The 23,215-nt window shown below is 41.2% G+C and overlaps 1 protein-coding gene across 12 annotated transcripts in view; it reads right to left on the reverse strand.

Moving 5' to 3' along the window:
- The window catches only part of MGAT5 (alpha-1,6-mannosylglycoprotein 6-beta-N-acetylglucosaminyltransferase), a 398,270-nt gene that overhangs the window by 133,773 nt on the left and 241,282 nt on the right, over window positions 1-23,215 (reverse strand). For all 12 annotated transcript variants that reach the window (XM_059875762.1, XM_059875759.1, XM_005202537.5 and 9 more), the window contains 5 exons: window positions 22,685-22,756; window positions 19,762-19,923; window positions 17,226-17,395; window positions 11,476-11,610; window positions 4,045-4,178 (listed from right to left, as the gene is read on the reverse strand). In XM_059875762.1, coding sequence (XP_059731745.1) covers window positions 4,045-4,178; window positions 11,476-11,610; window positions 17,226-17,395; window positions 19,762-19,923; window positions 22,685-22,756 — 673 coding nt within the window. The remainder of the gene's footprint in view (window positions 1-4,044; window positions 4,179-11,475; window positions 11,611-17,225; window positions 17,396-19,761; window positions 19,924-22,684; window positions 22,757-23,215) is intronic.

A 23,215-nucleotide genomic window follows, 5' to 3' on the forward strand; every position in this document is an offset into this window, starting at 1 on the left:
ACCCTTCTTGCATAGAAGGGAGGGACTCCACACACTGCCCTGAACTTTGGCTTTTATCGCTTAATATAGACTAGACATCTCCCTTCAGACAGTGTAATCTTCCCTCAGTCTTTCTGCACAGTTACACACGTTTCACTCTATCAATGGACAATATGATTCACTCAGTTCTCTAATAGGAACCTCTGGGTTATTTCCAGTCTTTCCTTAGTACAAACAGCGTCACAATACATGGCCTTGTATGCATGCCATGTATGATCTTTGTTCACTTGTCTTTGGGGTGGATTCCTAGATATGATCTGCTCAGTCAAAGGAAAGACGCCTAGAAGCTGTGCTAGACGGTGACAGATGCCCTGGCACGGGGCAGTGGCAGCCGGGCTGCATTCCCAGTGCTCTCCTGAAGTCTCACCTGAGGAAGAGCTGCATGAGCAAACTTTCAGCTTCTTGCCAATTTGATATGTGGGACACGGGATCTTGGTGCAATTTTAAAATGTACTTCTCTTATTATGCATGAGGTTAACATGTTTCATGTATTTGGAGCAATACGTTTCTTTTTTTCGCTGGACTGCTTTTGACCATTTGCCTATTGGATTGTGGAACATTTTTGTCTCAATTCTTAGTAGCTCTTTATACATCAGTGATATTAACCCTCTGTAACAGAATATGCTATGGTATTATTTTTTTGATATTGTTGTTTTGGGCATACAGGTCTTTTTTTTTTTTTTTAAGGCACTCAAATGTATAGGCTTTGCCCCCGAGTCCTGCTGAATTCTGAGTCACTTAGAAAACTATCTCCTTCCCAGGTTAACAAGAACTGATCTATTTTTTCTATCTTTAGTTATATTTTAAGCAGTGAATGGATTTCAATTCAACCAACACTTTCAAATCCTCCATTCATAGAAAATAAAATAGGTTTCTCAGGACTCTGAATCCCAGCATTCTAAATGAGAACTTACTTTCTGGAAAAGCCTCCTATGTTTATGCCCCAGATGTAGGGAAACACCATCCCATGGAGGGTATAAATATACCATGTCATTTAAGCAGTTCTGGCCATTTTGCACAACCTGGCTAAACATTGTATTTATGTGAATTAACAGACGAGTCACCCCATTCTGGCTCCTCGAAGTTGCACAGCCATGTCTCCCCATGCTGCCGGCCACCTGTCACCCACCACCCCTATATTAGTTTTCCCCCTGAATTCTGCCCCAGGAACAGACTATGACAGCAGGATGACAGTGCTCCAGAAGCAGTGATAGTAATGTTCATGATGCATACAGAACACTTTGACACGCCTCTCTGAGCTAAAATGAACATTCAAACCTGAGCAGATTTCCCCACCTGCCACAGCCCTCAATTCGTTTTCCTTCCCACACTTCACACCCAAGGAGCAGTCCAGTGTATTTGTTCTTGTACTTAGTGAACCCAACAAAAGGTCACCTTTAGGTGGTGTTCGTGAGGGGAACGGGTCAGCACACGGGGAAAAGGTAAGGAGAGGGGGGTTGTGGGTCTTAACAAGGGAAACAGATTAGCTTTCAGACAGTAATTCTAGGATGGAAAGCTCTGGATTAAAATTACTCCAAGAATTTACGAAAACAGAAATCTGCACTCTGAGTGTACAAATGAACTGTTTAACTTGGGGGAATGGTCATTTCCAGAATAGGCATTCACCTCATCAAGGGGAATTATGTACAAAAAAGATCTTCATGACCCAGATAATCACGACGGTGTGATCACTCACCTAGACCCAGATATCTTGGAATGTGAAGTCAAGTGGGCCTTAGAAAGCACCACTACGAACAAAGCTAGTGGAGGTAATGGAATTCCAGTTGAGCTATTTCAAATCCTGGAAGATAATGCTGTGAAAGTGCTGCACTCAATATGCCAGTAAATTTGGAAATTTCAGCAGTGCCCACAGGACTGGAAAAAGTCAGTTTTCATTCCAATCCCAAAGAAAGGCAATGCCAAAGAATGCTCAAACTATCGCACAATTGCACTCATCTCACACGCTAGTAAAGTAATGCTCAAAATTCTCCAAGCCAGGCTTCAGCAATACATGAACCGTGAACTTCCTGATGTTCAAGCTGGTTTTAGAAAAGGCAGAGGAACGAGAGGCCAAATTGCCAACATCTGCTGGATCATTGAAAAAGCAAGAGAGTTGCAGAAAAACATCTATTTCTATTTTATTGACTATGCCAAAGCCTTTGACTGTGTGGATCACAATAAACTGTGGAAAATTCTTCAAGAGATGGGAATCCCAGACCACCTGACCTGCCTCTTGAGAAACCTGTATGCAGGTCAGGAAGCAACAGTTAGAACTGGACATGGAACAACAGACTGGTTCCAAATAGGAAAAGGAGTACATCAAGGCTGCATATTGTCACCCTGCTTATTTAACTTCTATGCAGAGTACATCATGAGAAACGCTGGGCTGGAGGAAGCACAAGCTGGAATCAAGACTGCTGGGAGAAATATCAATAACCCCAGATATGCAGATGACACCACCATTATGGCAGAAAATGAAGAAGAACTAAAGAGCCTCTTGATGAAATTGAAAGAGGAAAGTGAAAAAGTTGGCTTAAAGCTCAACATTCAGAAAACTAAGATCACGGCATCCGGTCCCATCACTTCATGGCAAATAGATGGGGAAACAGTGAAAACAGTGGCTGACTATATTTTTTTGGGCTCCAAAATCACTGCACATGGTGATCGCAGCCATGAAATTAAAAGACGCTTACTTCTTGGAAGGAAAGTTATGACCAACCTAGACAGTATATTTAAAAGTAGAGACATTACTTTGCCAACAAAGGTCCCTCTGGTCAAGGTTATGGTTTTTCCTGTGGTCATGTATGGATGTGAGAGTTGGACTGTGAAGAAAGCTGAGCACCGAAGAATTGATGCTTTTGAACTGTGGTGTTGGAGAAGACGCTTGAGAGTCCCTTGGACTGCAAGGAGATCCAACCAGTCCATTCTGAAGGAGATCAGTCCTGGGTGTTCATTGGTAGGACTGATGTTGAAGCTGGAACTCCAATACTTTGGCCACCTGATGCAAAGAGCTGACTCATTTGAAAAGACCCTGATGCTGGGAAAGATTGAGGGCAGGAGGAGAAGGGGACGACAGAGGATGAGATGGTTGGATGGCATCACTGACTCAATGGACATGGGTTTGGGTGGACTCCAGGAGTTGGTGATGGACAGGGAGGCCTGGCGTGCTGCGGTTCATGGGGTTGCAAAGAGTTGGACACGACTGAGCAACTGAACTGAAACAAAAAATTTATCTCTGGCATGAATACTATCAGACTTGGCATTTGGCTTCACAGTCCTCAACTAATTGTAAATGAAATCAAACTGCAGGCAGGTAGACTGATGGCAGCAGCGAGAAATGGTCAGTGTGGGAAAGAAACACAAAAAAAAACGCTGAGAGGCTACAGCTGGGGCCAGTGAGTTCATCATCTTTTAGTCTGTCCATTACATCACTTTGCAAAATAATCACTGGTATTGGCAACAAGACACCACATGAGCAAGAGAGCGTAAGATTTCATCCTGAGCCCCGGGTTTAAGAAGTCAGTAAGGTATGTGACAGCTTTTTAAATCATTCCATCTTGAAAAGGCTGGCTTTTTCTTTATAAAGTTTGATACCTAAAATAATGAAGGTTCAATTACAGTATTTGGAAAAGTGTACAGACATGGAAGATCTCATTCCTCTTGAATCATCAAGTGGACCCTAAACAGGGTCTGTTTGGCAGAAAGCATGTTTAGTGTCTGCCAATCAAAGACCACCGACAGTCTTTCCCAGGTGGTTTTCAGTCATACTTTAATATTGAACATGTTTCTCCAGAACATTTCCAAGGCTTTTCACAAAATGTTCACAGAGCCTTTCAATTCTAGTTTAAAAAAATCCAATTATTCTCAAGTAAAAGGTTCCAGAGCACACATTTCTACAGCTAAAGACCCCAGGAATCACAAATGCAAACGCATGGTAGCCTCATTTCTTCTCCCATTCGTCTCTGATGGGAGTCTGGAAAGCAGAGCTGAGACACAACTACTCACGGAACATGGTGTAAAACTGCTGTGGGTTCAGATTCCACTTGCCCCAGGGCGTCTTGTGGCCTTTCAACTGGGCATAGTTGGCATGGTTGAACTCTGGCTCTGTGCCGAACGAGTCCAGAATTCGGAGCATGCACCTGAAAGATAGACGATGCCATGAGTAAAATAACAACCTTGACCCCAAAGTCAAAAGACCAAAAGCTCTACCCTCTCTCTCAGGAACTACCAAAGATGGACAAATCCTCTAAGTAAGAAATGCCACTGGGCAGGAATCGAGAGGTCTTACACTGGCCTGTCTACTAAACATCCCCAGGTGTGACTTTCGAGCCAGAGCCGATGTCCATACAATCTGCTTTGGACAAGTTGACTAATCACAGAAGATGCTCAAATACCAGTGAAATAAAAAGTTCCCTAAAGCTAGAACTGTAGAAGGCCATGGTCACTGCTGCGCCCCAAGCCAGGGCTGAGCATACAGTGTTGACTATTAATGAACAACTGTGGAAAAAGAAAAGAATTAACATTTTTAGAGGCTACTATGGTATGAATGCTTATCTCCATCCCCCACAACCAGCCCCCCATCCCCCCTCAACCCCACCCCAGCAATTCATAGACTGAAATCCTAAGGAAATGGTATTAGGAGGTGGGGCTTTGGGGAAGTGATAAGCTCATGAGGGTTGGAGAAGTAAATGGCAACCCACTCCAGTACTCTTGCCTGGAAAATCCCATGGACTGAGGAGCCTGGTGGGCTACAGTCCATGGGGTTGCTAAGAGTTGGCATGACTGAGCGACTTCACTTTCACTTTTCACTTCCATGCACTGGAGAAGGAAATGGCAACTCATTCCAGTATTCTTGCCTGGAGAGTCCCAGAGATGGAGGAGCCTGGTGGGCTGCCATCTCTGGGTCCCACAGAGTAGGACACGAGTGAAGCAACTTAGCAGCAGCAGCAGAAGTGATTCCACAGAACTCCAGTGCCCCTTCCACAGTATGAAGATACAATATGAAGTCTGCCACCTCACCTGACCATGCTGGCATCCTGATCTCAGACTTTCAGTCTCCCCAGTATGTGAGCAATACACATTTACTATTTATAAGTCACCCAGGATTTGGTACAGCAGCCCAGGCACACTGAGACAGAGGTCTTATTCTGCTCAGAGCACAAAGCTTGCTCTTTTTCAACAATTATTCAAGATTTTCATCAGTTGACTAGAGTACAAGATTTTTGGTAAAGCTTAGAATCTCACTCAGTAGACAGTCATGATTTGTATGTATTTGCGTTTCTGGGAGCTCAAAATGAATTGAAACTGAAGCTGTTTCATTTGGTTATTCCACCAAAGCCTTAGAACAGCACCAACCAAACCCAGTCTATGGCCTGTTTTTGTGTGGTCTTCTAGCTAAGAATGGTCTTTCCATTTTTAAATGGTTAAAAAGGGGAGAATATTTTGTGATGTGAAAATTACATGACATTCAACTTTCAGTGTTCAAAAGTAAAGTTTTATTTGAACTAGCCAAGCCTAGTTGTTTCTGTATGTCTATGGTTGATTACCTAGAGTAACAGCAGAGTTTGGCAGCTAAAATAGAGACCACATGGCCAAGCAAAGACTAAAATATTTATTACCTGGCTCTTTACAGATAAAGCCTTCTGATCATTGCTTTGGAGTACATAAAGAATGGTCAATCAGAAGAAAGGAATCAATACTAAAACAGAATTTATTGATTTTGGTTACATTTATATCATCACTGATTTTCAAGACACCAATGTAAATTTAACTCATGACTGGCCAATGAAACAGCACTATTTTCTGTATCTATTATTATTTCAGCACTATTATTATGTATTAATCATTCTAAATGGCTTTTATTGGACCAATAAGCACAACAGTAAAGAGAGATCAGAGCCCACATTTTAGAATCAGATGATGACAATAACTTTTTGATTTGATTCAGTTTCTTTCTTCCTTCCCCCACTAGGAGGAAATCCATCTTTCATTCAGTTTTACATCAATGCATGATGCAGAAAAAAAGAATGCAATCGCCAGACTGAATCTTCCAGGAAGAGCAATATTAAGTTGTTATTTTAGTGTGATGATTTTCATGTCAGCATTATCTGTCTAGACAAGGAAGAAAAGAAAGAGGGAGAGAAAGGTGGAAGGCGGGTGGGCCATGACCACAAAGGAAAATACAAGCTGACTACAGAAACAGTGTCCTCCTTCCAGGTCCCCACATGGTTCTCAAAGAACAAGGGATCAACCTAATGACAGAATTTATATGTACGTGTAATTGGATCACTCTGCTGTACACTTGAAACTAACACCATGTTGTAAATCAACTATACTTCAGTAAAAAGAAAGAAAAAAGAGCTGGGATGATGGCAGCTCTGTAGAAGGTTGCTACAGGAAGGGGGAGGACACACACTGACTTGTGGGACTGGGGAAGGTTCAGCTCCCGTGAGACGCACAGAGCTGGGGGCCAAAGCTGACAGTGCTCCCAGCAGGCGCGGCAGGGGGAACCAGCCACCCCCCCTCACAGAAACCTTTGCCGTGGAGGCTTTGGCTGCCTACACTTGTTTGTAATGGACTCTAACACTCTCTAGCTTGTGATTCTATTTTTAACTTAGAATTTTGCTGGTGTTATTTTATATTTGGATAATTAAAACAAAGCCTGATGAGTAAAGACGCCTGGCAGGAGCCTCACACTTGAAATCCTGGACTTTTAGATGGGGTCTAAATGTATGCTAAATGATGCTGGCTTCTACTCAATGGAAGACTACAGAATGAATGATGATGGGATGCCTCTACACTTGTCTCTAAGCTTGTAGCTCTACATACTCAAAGCTTTGATCGGGGAATTGTCCTTTTTCTTTTCTTTTTGAGCTTATCTTGGTCTGTTTTACAAAGCAGAGGCAAGAGACTGATCACTGTCTGTGACAGGGGAGGCTGAACATTATAGTTTTCCCTCTTCAATCACTTTCTACATCTGTGTGTTTTGGAATTGGGTTTGTGTTGTTAATATTTATGCTGTTCCTCTAATGCCTTTTGTGTGTCTGGAGCATCAGGAATAGACTGATGACTTTAAAAGATACTTGCCTCGCTGCCCGAGGCAGCTGGCTTCCTAACAGGGATGGCTGCAGCAATGCCAAATGATTCCTGGAACATTCTCTCTGTGCTAAGCCCCGCTATTACAAGATTGGATACTCACAACCTCCTTGCCAGGACCTACTTTCTAATTTGGAGTTTGATGCGAAACAGTGTATCTTGGACTATTTGCATCTCCCTTTCCTGTGTGTTCTCAACGCCCAGCAAAGGCCTCACATGAAGCAAAACAGGTATGAGTTTTGCAGTACCTAGCAGGACACTAGTCACATGTAGATATTCAATACATGTTTAACTGAATGCCCTCAGTGCAATTTAGTCATTCAGTTGTGTCCGACTCTTTGCGACCCCATGAACTGCAGTACATCCTGGGTCCCTACATAAATTGGACAGAATTTATATTTTTTCAAGATAAACAGGACTCATAAGTTTGTGCCTAAACAAAACATCAAATGATAAACTTAACATTTAATACAATTCCTATCATCTTCCATTACCCATGATGAATATAGGGAGCACCACTAATTTCTAACCTTTAAAAGGAAAAGAAATAGGCAAGAAACTTTCTAGAGAATCTGCTTGGCCTTTGGATGAGAATCTCAAGACATATCACACCTCAAAGACACCAATGCTAAAGTCCTAACAGACCTCCTGCCAGCTAATATCACTGACACAGATGATTTATTAAAGAATGGAGGGATTAACATTACACTCTCCCATAAAAGCCCCTCTGAGATAGAGCCTTTTCATCCAACAAGAATCAAATACTCATCAGCAGTGACCATTTTAATAATAAAATCATCCTTTTTAATTGACCTAAATGCTACCACTGAGAATATATTTCCATCCAGACAGCCTTTCTTAATGATGAGAATATGTGAGTCCAGGGACTCTCAAAATGCCCAGTTCCTTTGGCATGTTTATCAGAGGCCTGCCACTCGCAAAAGCCAGAGAAAAACAGCTCTGTCCTTCTTGTTTTTAATGCTGTTGCTAAAAAGAAAAAAAACTTTATTCACTGATAAGGCTTATTAACCAAGCATAAAGATGGCTACTCCCATATAACAGAGAACATTTATCGTGGTCTCAAGATTTGAAAAGAAAACAACAAACTGCCATCCTGGACCACCCCAAATTTATATTTTGTTTTTGTTTTTTTTTTAAGAAACTACAGGCCCACCTCATTTTATGGTGCTTCACTTTTTGGATTTTGCAGATACTCATTCTTTTTTCAATTTTTTAATACAAATTAAAGGTTTGTGGCAACCCTGCACTGTCAGATGTTGGTTAGCAATTTTTAGCAATAACCTATTTAAAAGAGTTTCCTTTCCCTTTCCAGTTTTACTGAAAAATAATTGACACACAGCACAGAATGTTTCAAGTGTAGAGCATAATGATTTGACTTATATACAATGTGTAATGAATACCACAAGCTTAGTAAACAACCATCATTGTAGAGATACAAAATAAAGTTTCTTTTCCTTGTGATAAGAACTCTTGGGGCTTGATCTCTTAACAGCGTTGGTAAGTAATGCAGCAGTGTTAATAATATTTATCACATTCTATATTACATCCCTCACTTATCTCATAACTGCAAGTTTATACCTTTTGACTACTATCCTCCAACTCCTCCTCCCCCACTCCCCACTTGTTATAACCACAAACCTGACCTCTTTTTCCATGAGTTTGCCTTCATCTTTATTTTTGAAGTATAACTGACCCATAACACTATGCCAGTTTCTGGTGTACAACTTAGTGATTCCATATTTCTGTACATTACAAAATGATCAGGATAAGTCTCATTACCATCTGTTACCATATCACTGACTATATTCTCACACTGTGCATTTCATAACTGAAAGTATTTTTTAAATTAAATATGTACTTTTTTTTTTTACTCATAATGGTGTTGCACACTTACAGTATAGGGTAAACATAACTTTTATATGCACGGGGAAACCCAACCCCCCCCCCAAAAACAAAAACAAAAACGTGGGACTCGATTTATTGTGGCATTCACCTTACGGCAGCTGGATCTGATGTGGATTCAAGTAGCCCTTCCTCCTGGAATGCTGGCACCTATCACCTTGCTATGGGTGGGACTGGAGATGGAGGGGCTAGAGCTGAAGTTGGGGGTGAGGTAGGGCTTCCTCTGGGCTAGGCGGCCGTCACCTTCCTATCAGAGGTGATCTGATCCTAAGGTTCTGGAGCAGAATCCTGAGATTTCGGGTGAAGCTGGCTCTGTTCTTATCTATTTGGCTGCATGGTGCAGCACACAGTATCTTTGCTGCATCATTCGATATCTTCTGTTGTGGTACGTGGACTCTCTAGTTGCGTCTCATGGGCTCAGCAGCTGTAGTGTGCAGGCTTAGTTACTTTGCTGCCTATGGGATCTTAGTTCCCTGACCAGGGATTGAATCCATGTCCCCTGCATTGCAAGATGGATTCTTTACCACTGGACCACCAGGGAAGTCTCACCTGTTCCTGTTAAGTGTGTGCTTTTCCCTGTCCCAGCACTGAGACCCTCACCCCTGAGTGCAGAGTGCTGAAGCAAGGGCAGAGGGTGCAGGCTCTCAGCTTGTCAGCCAACCACAGAGACGCGAGCTGTCTCTGACATGCTCGCTGTGTGGGCACGAGCCATTGTTTCCCTTCCTCTACTGAGATGTAGGCTTGGGTCCAAGTACCTTCTGCCGCTCACAGATAGCCTTTTGCTGCCCCCAATCTCCTCTGTTTCTGCCTATTTGTGGCATTGCTGGCAGGTGGAGCCTGTGTGCCCAGGTATTTAGGGTGAGCTGCTGTCAGAGATCTGGGCTGCTTCTGATGCACTGCTTGAGTAAGCATCAACAGTAGCCACTGCCACCCACTCAGGTTCCATCCTGGGTCCAGGTCGCCTCTGTGTCCCACTATTTTCCCTCTCTCATCATGGCCACCCTGGATCCAGGGCCATGCTGTGACATGGAGTAAGAGGGGCTGGAGTATTTAGTCAGCTAGGGCTGGCACACTCTGAGGCAGCTGCAGGAAGCCTCTGTTTATCCTCTCTGCCCTGCCTCATGGGCAAGCCCGGGGACACATTCTCCTCACAAGCAGGGTCTAAGCTTCCCACAGCTCTTCTGTTAGTGCTGGTGGCCCACCAACTTAACAAGGGGGTTCATCTCTCTCGGGTAGGACCCCATGACTCAGGGCCCCAGTCTAGCTCTCACCACTTTCCAGGGCAGTGTCCCTTTTCCGGAGCCCCTTCCCAGGGATCCCTGCCTGATCGCTTTTCCTTCCTTCCTCCCTGATTACCTGTGGGTCTTTCTTACAGTCCTGGTCATACAGACTATTTCTGCAAACTTCCAGTTAGTTTTCAATGAGAACTGTTCCATGTTTAGATGTATTCTGGATGTGTATGTAGCAGGAGACAAGTTCCACATTCTCCTACTCCACCATCCTGATCAATCCTCCTATTATTCTTTATTAATAAGAATTGTTAAAGTCAAACTGATACTTTATTTTGCCTGTTGAACACTGAGACTTACAGCTATTCTCATGCAAGTGTTAAAAGTAGTGTCAGGGGGGATATATGTATACCTATGGCTAACTCACGTTGTATATGGCAGAAATCAACATAATATTATAAAGCAATTATCCTCCAATTTAAAAAAAGTAGTATCTTAGACACAGTAGCATTAAACTAAGCCTCTCTTAGAAAGAGTGTAAGGAAATTGAAAAATTAATAAGCTTCATTATAGAATTCAATGTTATTTAGTGTCAGGCTTGTGTACCATGTAAAACTGTTTCAAATACTAAGTCATGGTCTCAAACTCACATATATGGAAATAGTGAGATCTTCTATTAAATAATAAAACTGTGCAGAATAACACTGAACTCCAGTCATACTAAGCATAAGGCATATCTTTAAAAATATAAGACCCTAGCATTTAGACAAGCTACACCCAGCTTTTTCTTCCAAGAATAACAATACTGATGGAGGAAAGGGACAGAGAAATGAGTCACCATCTCAAATCTAAAGAACACAAGAAATGACACTGTCCATATTTTATCAAAATTGTTACTTGATTAAACGGATGAGATTAGTGTATGCAGACAGAGATGCAAGCTAAGTGTTACGAGAGGAAAAATAAGGCTGGACATTTGGATTCTACTCTTAAATCAGTGAAACTAATGAAGAGTGTTGAAAGTCAAAAGACACCGTGGAGAATCTGAACTTCAATTAGGAATGAGAAACACTCTGCACAGCTCAAAAGATGATATTCGATAAGCTTTTTCTACTGGCAACCATGCAACTCTTGTTAACAAAATAAAAAGCTCTAAAAATTTAAGAACAAAACAAGTACGAGCACTTACTGGTAATGAACCCAAGATGGTCCAAGAGTTTTCTTGAATTGAGCGAGTCCTACAATATCAATATAAATGAGCTCAACGATTCGATCTCCTACAGTTGGGCAGCCAGATCGGTTTCCAACGACCTTCTTCATTATTCTAGAGAAAGAACAGAAAGAAGAAAAAAAGAAAAACAATTTACTACAAGCATTACACTTAGCAACTTTAATAGGCAAAGAAACATCCCAAGAATCCTTATCAGGAAGAATGACACAGCTGTTCCCAGTCAGCTGCCTATCCAAATTTTGCCCAGTCATCAGGTCCATCCAAAGCCTCAATTCTGAGTCTTGCAAAAGCAAATGGTGGTATACAAATACAGCCTTAGAAACCAAAGAAGATCTGGGTCTGTCTATCTCTATTTAATTTGCTGGTCAAGAAGATTATGGAGGTCTTTAAGCATTGGTGAAAGGGCCAGATGTGTTATTTAAACAGATAATTGTGGAAGCAACATGCAGCAATGGTTTCCAAACATGCCTGCACATAAGAATCACCCAGTGATCTTGGTGGATTTTCCTAAGCCCAGGCCATATATATTCCAGACAACATAAATCATACTCTCCAATCTAGCAGCCATGAGATCTTAGGAAGTTAACTTCTCTGAATCTTTCCTCATCAAAAACAAAACAAAAAGGATTAGATACGGAGAAGATGGTAAGACAGAAACCTTTCGGGAATTCTTTAGGTAGTTGAAATAGGTATTGAAAGCAAAGTACATATACTGGATACTCAGTACCTATTAGTTTCTCCCAGAGTCTGTTCTTGCCCTTATTGACCTCCTTCCATTTCAATACAAGCCTCTACAGTACAAACTTCTTTCGATACCGCCCTGTACAGAAAATAGTTTGGCCAAGAAAATGCACTATCATAGTAAACACCTTCTTTCAACAAAATAAGAGACGATTCTACACATGAACATCAACAGATGTTCAATATCTATATCATACTGATTATATTTTTTGCAGCCAAAGATGGAGAAGCTCTATATAGTCAGCAAAAATAAGACCAGGAGCTGACTGTGGCTCAGATCATGAACTCCTTGTTGCCAAATTCAAACTTAAATTGAAGAAAGTAGGGAAAACCACTAGACCATTCAGGTATGACCTAAATCAAATCCTTTACAATTATACAGTGGAAATAACAAATAGATTCAAAGGATTAGATCTGATAGACAGAGTGCCTGAAGAACTATGGATGGAGGTTTGTAACACTGTACAGGAGGCAGTGATCAAAACCATCCCCAAGAAAAACAAATGCAAAAAGGCAAAGTGGTTGTCTGAGGAGGCCTTACAAATAGCTGAGAAAAAGAAGAGAAGTAAAAGGCAAAGGAGAAAAGGAAAGATCTACCCATCTGAATGCAGAGTTCCAAAGAATACCAAGGAGAGATAAGAAAGCTTTCCTAAGTGAACAATGCAAAGAAATACAGGAAAACAACAAAATGGAAAAGACTAGAGGTCTCTTAAAGAAAATCAGAGATCCCAAGGGAACATTTTATGCAAAGATGGGCACAATAAAGGACAGAAATGGTATGGACCTAACAGAAGCAGAAGATATTAAGAAGAGGTGGCAAGAATACACAGAAGAATTATACAAAACGATCTTTAAGACCCACATAATCACAATGGTGTGGTCACTCACCTAGAGTCAGACATCTTGGAGTGAGAAGTCAAGTGGGCCTTAGAAAGCATCACGATGAACAAAGCTAGTGGAGGTGATGGAATTCCAGCTGAGCTATTTCAAATCCTAAAAGATAATGCTGTGAAAGTGCTGCACTCAATATGCTAGCCAATTTGGAAAACTCAGCAGTGGCACAGGACTGGAAAAGGTCAGTTTTCATTCCAATCCCAAAGAAAGGCAATGCCAAAGAATGTTCAAACTACTGCAAACTGCACTCATTTCACATGCTAGCAAAGTAATGCTGAAAATAGTCCAAGCTGGGCTTCAACAGTATGTGAGCCGAGAACTTCCAGATGTACAAGCTGGATTTAGAAAAGTCAGAGGAATCAAAGATCAAATTGCGAACATCTGTTGGATCATAGAAAAAGCAAGAGAATTCCAGAAAAACATCTATTTCTGCTTCACTGATTATGTTAAAGCCTTTTTGGATCACAACAAACTGGAAAATTCTTCAAGAGATGGGAATATCAGACTACCTTACCCACCTCCTGAGAAATATGTATGCAGGTCAAGAAGCAACAGTTAGAACTGGACGTGAAATAATGGACTGGTTTCAAATTGGGAAAGGAGCACGTCAAGGCTGCATATCAGCACCCTGCTTGTTTAACATATATGCAGAGTACATCATGCGAAATTCTGGGCTGGATGAAGCACAAGCCTGAATCAAGATTGCTGGGAGAAATATCAATAACCTCAGATACGCAGATGACACCGCCCTATGGCAGAAAGTGAAGAAGAATTAGAGAGTCTCTTGAAGAAAGTGAAAGAGGAGAGTGAAAAAGTTGGCTTAAAACTCAACATTCAGAAAACTAAGATCATGGTGCTCCGTCCCATCACTTCATGGCAAATAGATGGGGAAACAATGGAAACAGTGACAGACTTTATTTTCTTGGGTTCCAAAATCACTGCAGATGGTGACTGTGGCCATGAAATTAAAAGACGCTTCCTCCTTGGAAGAAAAGCTATGACCAACCTAGTAAAGACGTTACTTTACCAACAAAGGTCCATCTAGTCAAAGCTATGGTTTTTCCAGCAGTTATGTATGAATGTGAGAGTTGGACCATAAAGAAGGCTGACTGCCAAAGAATTGATGCTTTTGAACTGTGGTGTTGGAGAAGACTCTTGAGAGTCCCTTGGACTGTAAGACGATCCAACCAGTCAATCCTAAAGGAAATCAATCTTGAATGTTTATTGGAAGGACTGATGCTGAAGCTGAAACTCCAATACTCTGGCTACCTGATGCAAAGAGCTAACTCACTGGAAAAGACCCTGATGCAGGGAAAGACTGAAAGCAGGAGGAGAAGGGGACGACAGATGACGAGATAGTTAGATGGCATCATCGACTCAATGGACATGAGTTTGAGCAAGCTCCAGGAGATGGTGAAGGACAAGGAAGCCTGGAGTGCTCCAGTCCACGTGGTCACAAAGAGTCAGACATGACTAAGCTACTGAACAACAACAAAATACTGCTCTGGGCTGTTTGCTAATTTTTTCTCTTATGTCTAATTTTTCCTTCTGACTAGACTGTATTTAAGAACTGGCACTATGGTTTATACTTTTTCATTATCCTTCCATCCATCCACTAACATAAACCTAATCATCTATTTAAACCTCACCTTGCACTCAGAGCCAACATACTTGATTGTAGGTGAGCTTCACATGGTGAAGCATATAACTGCTAACCATACTGCCACCTGCCCAGAAATTGGCCATTTATCTATTTATCCCTGCTCACATCCCATAATAATCCTTAACCAGACTATGGACACCCTATTCCAAGGGACAAGAGTCATCAATAAGCCTCTGCCTACAGCTCCTCAATGACACTGCTCTAGGCACCCTTTTCTCCACCGGGTTTCTGAAAGAACCAATTTCTTACCAAGAATTTAAAAATTTTTTCTGTAAAGGGCCAGGTAGTAAATACTTTCATCTTCGCCACATATTCTCTGTCATAGCTATTTAACTCTGCTCTTGTAGAAGGAAAGCAGTCACAGATAATATACAAACAATGGGTGTGGATCCGTGGGCCCATGAAACTTGATTAATAAAAGAGGATCCCTGTGCTATACCTGGGAACATCAACAGAGAGCTATGCCTGAGTCTTACCCCCCAAAGCTGTCATTTAATCAGTCTGGGATATGGTCTGGGCTGGGGGAGTCTAAAAAGATCCCTAGGTGATTCTAATGTGCAGGCATGTGTGGGAACCACTGCTCCAAAATTAATAAACACATCTGGCTTTGACACCAGGGCTTAAAGACCTCCATGATCTTCTTGACCAGCAAATCAAATCTCTGCCTAGTAGATCCCTAAAATGACTTTTTGGGCCTCCCTAGGGAGTACCTATCCCCAGAGCACCCATAGTGTTCCATTTCTTCACCATCCTCTCTTCCATTGATCTCTTCACTTATTTGTTCAGTAAACAGTTATGAGTACCTGCTGTTTTAGGTGCTCAATCAATACACACTGGTGAGCAATATTCACAGTTTCTCCACTCCCTGGGCTTATCATCCTCACCTCAAGTAGTACTAATCACATTGCAGTTAGTGTCACTATTGTACAATGCATTAGTTGTAATTATCAAAAGATCTGCATCTCCTTGACCACAGGCTAATCATCTCTATGTCCCATACCAAGAACCAGCCCAAAGGAGGAGATGAAGGAATGACCCTGCAATGTATGAATACACCCACTTCAGAGGTTGTGTCCCCAATGTGTTTTTTAAGGAAGCAGGACAAAGGCAATGGCAGGCAGCTATTAAAGAGTGGTGAAGGGCTCAGAAAGACCTTGGGTTTCTCGAGCTTTGAAAGGAGCATTGTGGTTCCATGGTCAAGAGCACAGGCTCTAAGGTCAGAGAGACAGAGGGCTCAAATCCTGGCTCTCCCACAAACCCTCAATAGGACCTTGAAGAACCCATTTTTGGTTTGAACCCCAGTTTCCTTATCTTTAAAATGCAGAAAGCAATAGTACCTACTTTTGGCTTGCACTAAGGACTAAATAAAATATAACATGTGAAGTGCTTAATATCTGGTGCACAGGAAGTGTTCAACAAATGTTAGTTCTAAACGGGCACCATCAATATTATGGCTGTCATAACTGGTGACATATGATATTTTCACCATCAGTATCATAACTGTTGATATTACTGCTATAACTAAAGCTCAGATCATGGATTTAGCATATGGAAACCATTTAACAAATGAGAGCTGACATTGTTTTATTGATAATACTGCTTTTTCATCTCAATACTGCCTTTAATCCTGTGTGGACCTTGGACCTAACACAGTGACCTCACTGGACAATAAAGTAGGAGCAAGGTGGGACATATGCTGTCTTACGTCTTCCATCTCTAGAATGTCCCTTCAAGTGTTTTCTTTTCGAACAGTTGACATATTGCTTCATGCTAACTTGGCTGTTGGGTAGAGAGTCTCAATGGGCAGTTATCCAAAAAGGAGGGAAGGAGAGCTAAGCACTTCTGCTTGGTCAGCCGTGTCAGTCTAAAAGTGATTAACGGCGGACTCAAGCTAGAAGCACATTTGAGTGAAACCAAAAAACCCAGGTAGAATTAACAGACTCAGAGTTGCAAGTGGGCTAATTGAAATAGGATTGGATCAGTGCTTTCGAGAAACTCATCTTCTACAAATTAAATTACAAACAGGAACCTGCCCTGTTTGAAGATTTAGAAAGTGTGATGTTGAGGAGGGAAGGGTATGCATTTCAGCAAGAGACAGGGAATTAGGAAAGTTAATAATGTTTTGTGCTGCAGATGTTGGAAGCACCTGTAACAGCGGAGAATAAGCTCCTTAGTTTGAATTTTCTGGCATTCATTTATCAAGCCTCTGGAGCCTGAAGCTACAATGAAAACATATTAGCCTTTTCACAGTGTATGTATTTAGCTCCTGAAAATAATCTTCTTATCTCCTGTTTAGTGAATTATCACTTTCATTTTCCTCCACAAGAAATTACACAGTAATAGAGGGCTTTAAGAGTTTACGATTTCTTTTTTGTATTCTGATTTTAAAATTGAAAAGTAATCTCCTTACTCCTTGAGCTCCGCCAGTGAAGCTGAAATCCTAATGTCATGGCCCAGTAAGTACAGAGATGTAATTAAATCACTCCACTGAACTAATTCACCAAGAGGGCCACCACTGAAAGCTGTCTCTGCAATCTTAAATCCAGATTCCTTAGTCAGGAGGCCCAGGTGAACAAGGACCTAAAAAAAAAAAAAGAGGGACATACTGATTCTCATTGGATCAAGTACAAATTCCACAGTAACCTACCAAAAAAATCACTCACCAATTCCAAAGTCAGGTTTATATTCTAATAAAATCTCAACATGGGGTAAATAATTTTTCTAGAAGGTAAATAGAAAGAAAGGAAATGATCTCTCATTGTTGTTTTAGAGAAATAAAGTCATTACTGCATTTGGTATGGCTTTGGACAGATAATCCCGTTGTCCAAAGGTGAAAAATCAGGATTAAAGGACAGTCAACCAGGACAATAAAATATCTTTTAACAATACTGGGCTTTTTTTCCACAGTTGGAAAAATTTTAAGCTTTTAACATGATAAATTTCAAACACTAACAAAAACAGGTATGACAATATAGTCAATTCTGATGTACTTAACAATTACTGACTTCAACAATGATTAACTCCTGACAGATCTTATTTAATATACACCCCTCACTTTCTCCCAACCCCTCCAGCTTATCTTGAAACAAATCTGACAGAGCCTATCATCTGTAAAAATCTCAGCTGGAATTTCTAAAAGAAATACATTTTCACTTAAAAAATACAACTGTAATATCACTGTCACCCCTAACACAGCTATTAATTTCTTAGTATCATCCAATATCCAGTCAGTGCATACACTTGCTCAGCTGTCCCTTATTTTTCCCAAGAACAGTTATTTGAGCCAGAATTCAAATAAAGTGCATAAACTGTAATGTCTCATACCTCTCTAACCTTCTTTAACTCTAGTTAACTGCTTGATCTTCCTTTATGGGAGGGAGAGGGGCTTGTAATTTACTTGTCAAAGAAACTGGGTTGTATTTCTAGTAGAGTTTTTCACCCTCTAGATTTCACTGACCGTAAAACAGATTTTTCTGTCCCTTGTATTTATGGTAAATCAATAACTACAGCTGCAGCCACAATCAAATTTGTATTTGATTTTTTGGGCAACACTACTTCATAGATAGTGCTGTGTACTTGCAGTGGTAGGAACAATATCTGGGTGTTTCTGTTTTGTGGTGTTTGCAGCTACTGATGATCACTAACTAGATGCATTAATCCATTATGGCTTGCCATTGATGACATTCTATCATTCCTTCTGCATTCAGTAGCTGTAATATTGGTACTTCTAGAAAGAGAAAACTATCCCTCATGGACAGATTACATAAGAAAAAGCCTGGTAAATACCTGATTATTTCCTTTTACTTAACTGGTTTTCAAAATAACAAATTTGTTCTTTAGCATTCTCTAATGATGACAAAGGAAGATTTTTTTTTTAAATATGTGTATTATTATACATGAACATGAACATAAGTATATTTGATGGCTTTCAGTACACTGCAGTTATTATTCTTACTGATTATCAAATTGTGCCACCTTGGGCAATGGGAAGCTATTAAAGTTGGCTTTCAAGTTCTTTGAAAAAATTCTAGTAGTCTTTGATCATTTCTTTTTTTTCATGTAGAAAGATATTATGCTCACATGAGATTCATATTTAATACATATCAGTATGTTTTAGCTGACAGTGAGAACAGCATTCAGTATGGGTTTCCAGGTGTAAATTCAGAGTAGCAAGGCAGCTTTTTTTTTTTTTTTTAATTTTATTTTTAAACTTTACATAATTGTATTAGTTTTGCCAAATATCAAAATGAATCCGCCACAGGTATACATGTGTTCCCCATCCTGAACCCTCCTCCCTCCTCCCTGCCCATACCATCCCTCTGGGCAAGGCAGCTTTTAGTGTGGTCCAACTGACTGAAGTCTGAAAGGAAAACAGCGCTGTTAGCTTAACTAAACCTAGGGTGGAAGAGCTTCACGCTCAGGGATATTACAGGGGTTTCCCAAGCATCTCCTCATGAACGTCAAAACAAACTGGCTCAAGTTTAATTTACAGTTTCTCTGTCTCAGGAACACAAGCAGAACCGCCATCGAACACAGCAGCACTGAAACTCACCAGCTGGTTGCCCAAATGACAGAAATGACAAATACCCAGAGAATGAAACTGTCACAATGATGTGACAGGAAGCTCTTTAAGGTTGTATTTGAGTAAAGAAAACAGAATTAAACTTCCTGATGCTACTGAGAGTGAGTCAGATGGTACATAGGAAAATCTTACAGGCAGATATTCTGCTTGGCTTCACTGAAGAAAAACGCGTGCTAGTTCCTACTAAGATTGTTGTAAACCAGGGAAAGGAAAGCCCAAAACTGGCTGTACAAGAAGACACTGTGTGGATTCACCCCCAGGGAATATCACTGGGGACATGACACCTCTCTTAGTCTCGTCTCCATGAAAATCAAATTTTCAAGAAAACTGGCATTCAGCTGAAGTGAATTAATCAGAAACTCACTTTCTTCCGCTTTCTCTTCTCAAGATTCTGCTTCATTGCCAAGGACTTGATTGCTTGGATCCACGCATCAGCCATTCGCCGGATCCGCAGTCTCATCCATCGGAATTCTTCATGCTTTTTCATCATACTGTAGAGAATATTAACATCTGTACGAATTTCTGCCTAGAAACAGAAATTTAATAAAAACGAATAGGAGATAAGAAGCCCAAAAGCATAATGGTTTTCATGATGTGACGTTTGAAAACTTGAAAGAGAGAGTCAATTAAACATGTGGCTTCAAAAGGGAGTCTGGTTCACTGAAGAGCTTTGCTTGAAGGTCCTGGGGCTGCAAATTGAGGCAAACGGCCACTGACTGCTGCTCTGCTATATAAGGGACATCATTAAAAAATTAGAAGTGGAGAAAAGCAGCACAGGCATTGCCAAGCCCTGAGCTAGGTCAAAATGTGTATTTTACAGTGAAGTGCATCTTGAAATTATCTGCACCTGAATTTATTGGCCCTTTGGATCTACTTAAGGGGAGCAGACTCCTGGGAAAACTGAAGTTTATCCTTAACAGGCTACCTGCCATTATGGAGGCTGCCACAAAGCCTCATTCCGTCCACAAAGAAGGAAAATACAAGCTAACCCTCTAGTCTTGCCCCAATCCAAATAAACAAAAGTTTATTATTTTCTACAAGGAATTTAAAAGCCAGGAATATCACTTTACTATTATAACTGAATAACATTTTGAATTCAGGCCAGAATAACTTAAAAGTTATAAAGAGTATTTTTCTACAATAGCTGGATATAATCAGTGATTGAAAGAACAGGGGGAAATAATAACATTAGTATTTTTTTCATATAACATCTAAAGAAAGCATGCTGAATCCATCTTTCAGCAGTCACCATAATTGATTCTAAACACTCATCTGACCATGCCATGACTCAATTATGTCCCAAGAATCCCATGGTCTAAGTGAGGCTCAGCAAACTCTGGCTCTTTGACCAAATCTTTCTCGGTTCAGTTCAGTTGCTCAGTTGTGTCTGACTCTTTGCGACCCCATGGACTGCAGCACGCCAGGCTTCCCTATCCAACACCAACTCCTGGAGCCTACTCAAACTCATGTCCGTTGCGTCATGTGATGCCATCCAACCATCTCATCCTCTGTCGTCCCCTTGTCCTCCCGCCTTCTATCTTTCCCAGGATCAGGGTCTTTTGCAATGAGTCGGTTGTTCGCATCAGATGGCCAGAGTATTTGGAGTTGCAGCTTCAGCATCAGTCCTTCCAATGAATATTCAGGACTGATTTCCTTTAGGATTGACTAGTTGGATCTCCTTGCAGTCCAAGGGACTCTCAAGAGTCTTCTCCAACACCACAGTTCAAAAGCATCACTTCTTCAGTGCTCAGCTTTCTTTATAGTCCAACTCTCACATCCACACATGACTACTGGAAAAACCATAGCATTTACTAAACGGACCTTTGTTGGTAGAGTAACGTCTCTGCTTTTTAACATGCTGTCTAGGTTGGTCACAGCTTTTCTTCCAAGGAGGAAGCGTCTTTTAATGTCATGGCCGCAGTCACCATTTGCAGTGATTTTGGAGCCCAAGAAAATAAAGTCTGTCACTGTTTCCATTGTTTCCCCATCTATTTGTCATGAAGTGATGGGACCTGATGCCATGATCTTAGTTTTTTGAATGTTGCGTTTTACGCCAACTTTTTCACTCTCCTCTTTTACTTTGATCAAGAGGCTGTTTACTTCTTCTTTGCTTTCCACCATAAAGGTGGTGTCATCTGGGTATCTGAGGTTATTGATATTTCTCCTGGCAATCTTGGTTCCAGCTTGTGCTTCATCCAGTTCAGCACTCCGCGTGATGTACTCTGCATAAAAGTTAAAAAAGCAGGGTGACAGGATACAGCCTTGACGTACTCCTTTTCCTATTTGGAACCAGTCTGTTGTTCCATGTCCAATTCTAATGGTTGCTTCTTGACCTGCATACAGATTTCTTAGGAGGCAGGTCAGGTGCCCTGGTATTCCCATCTCTTTAAGAATTATCCACAGTTTGTTGTGATCCACACAGTCAAAGGCTTTGGTGTAGTCAATAAAGCAAAAGTAGATGTTTTTCTGGAACTCTCTTGCTTTTTTGATGATCTTCCTCATTGCCTGTTTTTCTACATAGTTTTGTGAGAACACAGCCACGCCCACTCATTTACGTATGGTGAGGGCTGCCCTGGGCTACAAGGTCAGAATTGAGTAGATTTAACAGACACTTCCTTACGGCCTACTAAGAGGAAAGTATTTACTATCTAGCCTTTCACAGAAAAAGTCTGCTGACCCCTGAGGAAAAGAATAAGGGCTTGAGTTTTTAATATGAAGCTTTTCACAGCCCCTACCTACCTTTCCCATCTCTTCTTCATTCCAGCTCATTCAGACCCCTATAGCCTTGTCCCAGGCTCTTCTGAAAATGCCAGGCTCTTGTATGGGCACCTTTTTACCTCACATCAGAGACATCTTTCTCTCCTTGACTTGGTATAAATCCATTCATCACTTCACATTCAACTCCAAGGTCATTTTCTCTTTACATCCCTCCTGACCCACGCAGGCTGTGATGGCCACCTCCTCATTAATTTCCATGGGCCTGTGTTTCAGTGTTGACAAGGGTGCAGTCACCATTTACAACCCCACCTTCATTACCAGATCACTGGGCACCTCCAAGTCTGGTACCAGGTCTTATTGACTTAGGAACCCTCAGAGAACTGCTCAGTAAATAAACATAATGCTAACGGGTTGATGCGGCCACTCAAATTTCCACAGGGCTGGGGACAGAAGTTCTTCAGTTTACTATTATTTCAGATTACAGCTGGCATCTCGAGAAGACTCTACATGTATCACTTGGCAGCAGCCCCAAGTCACAAGCCAGGTAAGAGGTTTCCAAAACCACTTACCAATGAATTACGATCAGCTTCTTCATAGGGATTTTTCACTCTCCAAGGTAAATGGGGACACCAATTTTCAACCTGAAAAACAGGAACCAGAGACACTGAGTATGCCGGTTCATTTGCAAAGGAATTAACGTCTGTGCCAAGCCGGAGCACAGTGCCTTGCACACAGAAAGCGGGTTAAGTGGGTTTTTATCAATACATTAGTCAGACTCCCACACTCTTAGCTAGCAACCCAGAGAGGTCTGCTCTCAGATGCAACAATAACCAGTCAAGGTCCCAAGGAGCCTATGATTACACTGTACATCCATCCTTCAAAAACTTCCTAATGACTAATTCCTTAATCATTTAATCTTCATAATTCTATGCAGAAGGAGAGGGGGGCTCTTATGGCAGAAAGTTAAAAGATATGAACACTGCCACCAGGGGATAGGAATGCAAAGGTGCTTCTGTGCCATTTATTTAGCAAAAGGACAGGAATGATTTGTTATTTGCTCTGGCGTGTCTGGAAAGGTAACAGCAAGTCATCTGATGCAC

Source organism: Bos taurus, chromosome 2, assembly GCF_002263795.3.
Source record: "Bos taurus isolate L1 Dominette 01449 registration number 42190680 breed Hereford chromosome 2, ARS-UCD2.0, whole genome shotgun sequence".
In the NCBI taxonomy this organism is placed as follows: Eukaryota; Metazoa; Chordata; class Mammalia; order Artiodactyla; family Bovidae; genus Bos; species Bos taurus.